Here is a 7,333-nt window from a genome sequence, read left to right as displayed (position 1 = left end):
CGGGCATGCCTTGCCCGCGGGCATGCCCGTGTGCCCGTCAGATCTCGTCGCCGGCCACCGGGTCCCCTTCCACGTGCTGGTTCTGGCTCCCTGGCTCCTTGCGCGCGCGTGTGTGTGACTGTGAAGACTGAAGATTGGGAATTTGGGATAAGGCCGAATGGGCGAGTGGGCAGCCGGTGTGAGGATTGCTCCTGACGGCTCCTGGCTCCCTGCGCATGTGTGTGGCTCCCTAGCTCTTTGTTTTATTTTATTTAAAAAAGCTTGCGCTCTCTCTGCAGCCAAACGCCACCTCAAAGGGATAAGGCTGTGGAGCGGGTGTGGCGGGTATGCGGGTGCGGGTAGAACATTTTTTGCCCGTCAGCTAATATCCGTCGGGTTTAGGGACGTACCCGTATCCATGCCCGCGGGCAGACTCACGCACCCGTATCCTTGCCCAACGGGTCGATTGCCCGCGGGCATGTGGGTATTTTGTACCCGTTGCCATCTTTAGGTGCGGCCCAGACCCAGTTACAACCAAACCAGGCGCACAAATCTTGAAGCCAATCGAACAGACAAAATTTGTGTGCCAACAAACCCAAAAACACATGGGTGCCCTATATCTTTTCTGTTACATAAATATTTATTAGCACCAAATTAAAGGCCATACATGTCTGCCCCCAATCACTTTGTATGTAGGAGTATTGTACAACACGACACGAAAAAAAAAAGACGACTGCAAGGTTTTGCCAGCTTTTCGCTTTCATCTTTTCATCACATCACATGCACGGTGCTTTTAATTTTTCAAAGGCAACGAGCTATTGTCATCAACTTGTACTATAGAGCAAGAGCACCCCGCTGGCGTCGTTACCTTAGCAATAGCACCCTTGGGAGCGAGGGAGACGACCTTTGCATTGCTTGCACGGGCCTAACCAGAATCATCTTTGTTTCAGCACCCTTGATTTAGCAGCGGTCTTCTTAGCCTTCTTTGCAGATTTCTGCTGGTCGCACCTGTCGCACAGCCAGTCACCACCACCACAGCCTTCCACGGGAGGGTTGCAGCAATCGGCGTGCACCCGGACCCCACAGCCGGCCTGATTCCCTTACACCGCCCCCGCACATGAGCATCAGCCTTTCCCGGTTGTTTGATCCACAGGCAGAACAGCTCTTGGGTTCGGCATCCATAGCAATAGCATCTTCCTGGTTCTTCAGGAGCTTCTGCAGTGACCTCTCTGCCAGATCGTGCATGTTGAAGAGGACGTGCTTGCTCAAGGGGTGCCCGGGCTTGCACACATACTCCACCAGATAATCTGCGCTGATGCATGGGATGTTGTGCCGCATGAATTCCTGCACCCACGCGTCCACGCTTGGCATGCCCGCGGATACAACCGCGAAGTCGACACTGGACTTCAAGAACCGGGTGTAAGGTGGGGAGGTTGCTAAGATGGTGCCATCACCAGATCTGATCGTGCGCTTTAGCGTGTCCTGGCACGACAGAAAGAGGAAATCTCAATCAGATGGCAATGAAAACATGTCGCTGTTTCCAAACACAGATAACGAATGGATAAAAACCAGAACTTGCCCGATTAGACTTACCAGTGTTGGAGCAATGCATTCCCCATATATAATGACCTGCATCCCATAGAAAGCGCCATAGCCAGTACGCTGCTTCAGCTGGCGCCACTTCCTTGGAGCATCCAAGCTGATTGTATCACCGATGTTCAGGCCTTGACCGTGCCACTCAAATGGCTCTTCCTCTAAGAACTTGCCAGCCTCATTGCAAGCAGTCAAGTAATCAGGCTTCAGTATCCACCTTTTTTTAGCAATAAAGGAAACTCACATTCAGATTCCATCAGAACAGAAAAAGGAAGAGTGATTATACAACATTTAAACACAGAGTGGAAATTGATTAAAGGCAACCTACTACAGAGTCATAGTAACTATCTAAGACAAATGGTGTTACCTGCCAGCCGCAGCAGCTGCGAAGAATTTTTCAGTTCTGCGCAGCTCAGTGGTGACAAGATGTGTTGCTTGAAAAGACCAGTGATGTGAATCCCTGCAAACTCTGCCTCTCAAGCGTCTAAGTATAGTCCTATACTCTTTTCTCAGCAGGCGATGTCCACTTAAAATAAACCATGTTGGTTCTGGCACATTCAAGGTTCCATAATCATTTCTTTTGATCATACTGTTCTCATCAAGCACAGCTTTGCTACTTTGTAATGCCTTTGTGATGGATTTGGAACTCTTGCTGTTCTTTCCACATTTTGTATTGGAAGTAAAATTACTACTGACTGGTATGTTCTCCTTGTCATGGTCTGTCGAACCATCCACTAAATCTGCAACCTTTTGTCTTCTGTTGCTTCTAGTTTTAGAACTCTGCATGTCTTTTGACCTCTCTTCCGTGGCATCTTTGCAAAATGATCCAACTGTATCATTCGTCCTACCCTCATTGGTGTTCTGCAGGTCTTTATCCACTGTTACCTTGTTAGCATTTCTAGAACTCTGTACAACTCTCGCTGGTGAGACAACTTTATCTTCAGATACCAATACCTTCGCAGTCTTGCAAGGCTCACTACCAGATTTGTGGTTTTGGACAGCAGATAGTTTCCTCTTGGCTACAACCTTACGGATTCTATTGTTTGGTACTTTATTTGCTGCACATGTTTCAGGGTCATCTGCGCTTGCACTGCTTGAAAGCCTTTTATAGTTTTCATCACCATTTCCTGGAGGAACTGCCTCATTAAAACTCGAGTTTGATGGCAATGTCTCAGTTTCATCATCAACAGTTGGTGAGTCAGATATATTGACATCAGCAGTCCGAGATCCCTTTGCAACCAAATTACTTGATTTGGAATTTGGTACCGTCCGAGATGAACTTCTTTGATTTTCATCTGCACTTGAAGTGTTTGAAAGCTTTCTGCGGTTCCCCTTCTTGTTCCTCTGCAGAGTCATATTAACAGACTCTGCCTTGGAAGCCACTAGTGATTCGCTTGTCTTGCGATTGGGACCGTGAGAGCTGGTTAGAACTTCATTCCTTGATTTGGTGTTCAGGGCTTCTGCAAGAGATGATGGTGTATTTTCGGCAGCATTTGGACTACAACACCCTTCTCTCTGTTGTGCCTCCACGTTTTCATGAGAAGAAACTTTATCATGATTGGGCTTCGAAGGTGCAACCTCACTTTTACTATTTACGAATTCACCAGCAGCTTTACTGTCAGCATTGCGAGACCGCTTGGAACCAGCCTTCCTCACTCTGGAAGTTGATACTTTCGAGGGAAATGTTCCATGTTCATCAGTGATCTTGTTAACTGGGACATCTTTAGGATCTTCTCCCAAGTTCTGACAAGAAACCTCTTTATCAGGTTTTGAGCAAGGAGCTGCAGCTTCAATTTTGCTTACCCGCTGAGCATCAGTCATCTCAGCGTCCCTATTCTGGTGAACACCTAAACTTTCTTTTCTAACTTCAGAACTGACAGAAGGGGATATGTTACAGCGCTCCTCAGTTGTTGCCTCGTGCAGTGCTGGTGTCTTTACTACATCAGGTGCCCCCATATTCTTATCGTTAGCAGAATTTTCAGGAAGTTTTTCCACTTCAGCAGAGCTTACACGCTTCAAAGATGTTCTCCTATAACTTAACAGGTGGCCTTTACATCCAGACATCTGCTTCTCTGTTGAATTCATAGTTGGACCACTGTTTACATGACCATCAACTTTAGTAGATTCGGTAGGGCTTCTACCCACATTAGAAGCAGCTGCTTCCAATGCACTTTCCTTGCCTGAAAAAGGACTACTTGATATTCCACTCCCCGAGTCTGGGGCTTCATTCGGCGCCTTTGAATTGACTGAAGAAAGAATGCTTTTCCTCCTATGAGCAAGTCCACCGCCAGATCTATCAACATGCTTCGTCACTTTAGGTGATACTGATTTTGAAGATCGCCTTCTAGAATAGCCAAAGGTTTGGTCATTTCTTGATGCTGAATTGCCTTCTAATCTTGGATTAAACCCACACGTGTTTAGGTTTTCTTCAACTGATGACTGAGAAATGTTGGGTTTGGGATCAGGTACATGCCCATCGTCCTTCTGATCTACCTTTCTGCTCAAGTCTTTTGAGTGTAATATTTTCTTGGAGAAATTTTCTTCAGAAGAGATTGACTGAAGATCATTGTTGACATTGATCTGACTGGAACCATGGAAACAGTTCCCGTCAGTGTTCTCTATGTTGTCCGCTGGAATAGTGAGTGCAATGCTTTTATGTACACTGGGAGTATTAAGGGTACTAGCCCTGGTGTCAAGTTCCCTTCTGTGATCGTCTTTAGCTTCATCCCTACTGGCCTGATCTGCAGGAGCCTCATCATTCTCACTGTGGTAAATGCGAGAGTGGGTAATGGCACCATGATCAACAGATGTTGCAGCACACTTTGTGTCAGGGGCACTTCCTGAGTCAGCTCTGATGTCAGGTGATTTCGTGCTCGCGTCGTCTGCTTTCATAATCTGTTCTGGAGTGCCCAAGTGTTTTCCTGTAGCACCCACTACATTGCTAGCAGAGATAGTAGGACCTCCACTGGGTGCATGGACAGCAGAATCAACATGAGATTTGGATCTGATCTCTCTAATAGGTGTCCCTCTGCCAATATGTCTGCTACTTGATGAGCCTCTACCAGCATCTTCTGCTTCATCTTCAGAGTCCTTAGCTTGTGCTTCCATTATCTCTACTTCCCAACCACTGAATGAAACAAATTACCAGAGTTAGATTACATTACATATACTATTATACTATATTAATGTTACTGGCATATAAACACGAGATGATCCTAAGGATATTGAAAGATATGTAAAACAGAAAACATCAAAAGAAAAAGATATTATTATGGTATACTTACCTTTTCGTATAATGATCAACCGGAAGGATTTCCCATGCCTTTAAGCTGCGGCAATAACATATACAATACTTCAGCAGTTCAGCACAATTTTTTTTTAAAAGTACAACAGCTATTTTTGGGGGTAGGTTGGTTCAATCTTAAATGCATATACCATTCTTCCAGCCACCGGTGATTGACAAGCTTTATATTCACCTGTTTAGCAAGTTCGTATTTATCACCTAGCATAGTTCAAAGGGAAAAAAATGATCAATAAATGGCATTCAGAAAATACTACAGCTGATTGAAAGTAGCAGAATTTTCCAGTTCAAACTTTTCAAGAGAACATTCAGAGGAATCTTAGGTTAATTATTGCATTCTTGTTGAAATTAAGCCTAACCAAAGGCAAGAAACAAATATCAGATTTTATTGCCAATGCAAGTATCTACCAGTAGCCCTCATAAAGCAGCATGTCAGCACTTTTAAAAGAAAAGGGAGACAAAAATAATCAGGAAATTAGCCTCAAAATTGCCAAGTCAATGAATTGAATAGATAGACATACATTCTAGATTTCTAACCTCTAAAGTTTAAAATGTACAGATGTACTAATAAGAGAACATAGGGAGACTAAGAGAGTAAAGTTCAAGGTAAAGTAGTAGTGTAGTATACAAAACTATGAAGAAATACCTTCAAATTTGTAGCAAATGAGATGGGTAATTATGTTTGCTGCCAAAGACTTGGAGAAGTTTGCTCCCATCAAAGAAACCATTTTCTACAATTGGTATCAGATTCATAATGAGAACTAAAAATTTTGGTATCCAGACTTGATTCTGACAATAAACAATCTAGTGCCAACAAGGAAAGGAGTGAAAATACAAGAAGCATCTGTCGCATGTGAATCTACTCCTTTAGGCTATAGCACAGTGAACATGTGTCATTTGGTGAGAATATTGACTTGGAAGATGTTTGGTGTTAGTAAATAGGATTAGCTGTACTAGTAAAGCATGTTAAGAGAGCAACAGAAAAAGAAGTGCAATAGCAAAGACAACAACAAAATAAGCTTCCAACATATGACCTCTTCGTCAAAGAAATCAATAATTAGTGACAGAATGAATAACAAAATAGCTTGACCATGCACTGTTTTTGCATAGAAGCATGGAATAATTGTTAGAGCTCTACCCTCGGAGACATGAGGAATGGTGATCAATGCAGCAATGTTTACCATACATACCATTATGTCATCACGCCAATTCTTCTGGTACCCTGTCAAGCAAATGTGAAGTTTATCGCAACCCGGAATGCCTTTGAAATCTCTGACTGGAGCATATAGTACCTGCCAATTTTTTTAAAAAAAAAACAATGACCTTCACATCCTCAGACTAATCAGTAGAACATACTAGAATATGATAGCCCTAAACACAGGTCCTCCTCCACCCAAACACTAATCCACATGGAACAGACGTGTGCATACATTGTTTTCTTATGGGGAAAGGACACTTATGCTTACTGGTACCCCCTAAAACCACTAGTTTATTGTTTGGAAGGAAAAACACTAGGGCCTGTTCAGATCCCATGAATTGAAACCAATATCTAGAAAGTGCTTCCCATTTCATTATCAGATTACTTTCCAATTCCTCTAAATTCCTGGGAACCAAACAGAGCCTGAAGGTTAGGACAGCTGTAGCATAGAACGCAGGTAGAGAAGTGAGACTGACCCGATCTGCATCAGCCAATTCTCCGAGTTCGAAGCTGTCTTCCACCCACTGATCAACGACGACCTTCTTCCCGGCCTTCCTCGCTGCCACACACACTGGATCATCCTGCATTTATTTTTACTTTTTAATCAAAGGATGCACATGTGAATGAATGCACCGAAACAAAAATCAGCAAACTAGCAACCGAATAAACAACACAATCGCGTTGCATTTAGAAGTAGAATTGGACTGACATATAAGGTGTTGGAAACTATAACGTGGGTGCAGTCTCCGTCCAAACCTCCCACGTGGACGCCGCCACACCGCTCTATCTCCAAGCGATACTGCGAAAACGGGATCAACCCGCGTCAAATCAAACTGGACGAGATCAGCACGCGTATCGGAGCGCGAGCCCGCGGAGCGGATGAGGTTCGGGGGGGCAGCGCGCACCTGGGACGCGGAGACCTGGTCGAAGCCGTGGAGCACGAAGCGGACGCCGGCGAAGAGGTGCGCGTCGGCGTCTTCTTCGGGGCCGTGCGGGGGCATGGCGAGGGCCCTGGCCGGAGCGGAGATTGGGGGCTAGGGTTTGTTTGGGTTCGCCGGTGATTGATTTGAAAATGGAGGGAGAAGGGAGAGAGCGAGAGGGTGGGACTGGGATGGGGATTTTGGAGGGAAGACACTCTCCCTGCTCGAAATTGAGATTTGGATTTCGCGGCGCGCGTCTTCTTCAGTCGCGGGCTACTAGTTGGATTGGACGAGGGGGCGATGGGCCGCACGCAGCGAACGAACTGGCGAATTGCTGGGCTT

General features: G+C 45.1%; 1 protein-coding gene across 1 annotated transcript; it reads right to left on the bottom strand.

The window, feature by feature from the left end:
• Positions 1–680: 680 nt before the first annotated feature.
• On the bottom strand, positions 681–7,094 carry LOC136533857 (BRCT domain-containing protein At4g02110-like). The gene is given in 11 exon segments (XM_066526379.1): positions 681–1,068; positions 1,070–1,461; positions 1,573–1,789; positions 1,940–4,699; positions 4,857–4,901; positions 5,008–5,074; positions 5,520–5,604; positions 6,064–6,165; positions 6,548–6,652; positions 6,781–6,870; positions 6,977–7,094. Coding segments are annotated over 11 exon segments (4,113 nt in total). The 5' UTR covers positions 7,073–7,094; the 3' UTR covers positions 681–914.
• Between the last annotated feature and the right edge of the window lie 239 nt (positions 7,095–7,333).

This window comes from Miscanthus floridulus, unplaced genomic scaffold (assembly GCF_019320115.1).
Source record: "Miscanthus floridulus cultivar M001 unplaced genomic scaffold, ASM1932011v1 os_1265_1_2, whole genome shotgun sequence".
Taxonomy (NCBI): Eukaryota; Viridiplantae; Streptophyta; class Magnoliopsida; order Poales; family Poaceae; genus Miscanthus; species Miscanthus floridulus.
The sequence above is the reverse complement of the archived record's forward strand: the minus strand, read 5'-3'. Positions and strand labels throughout refer to the sequence as shown.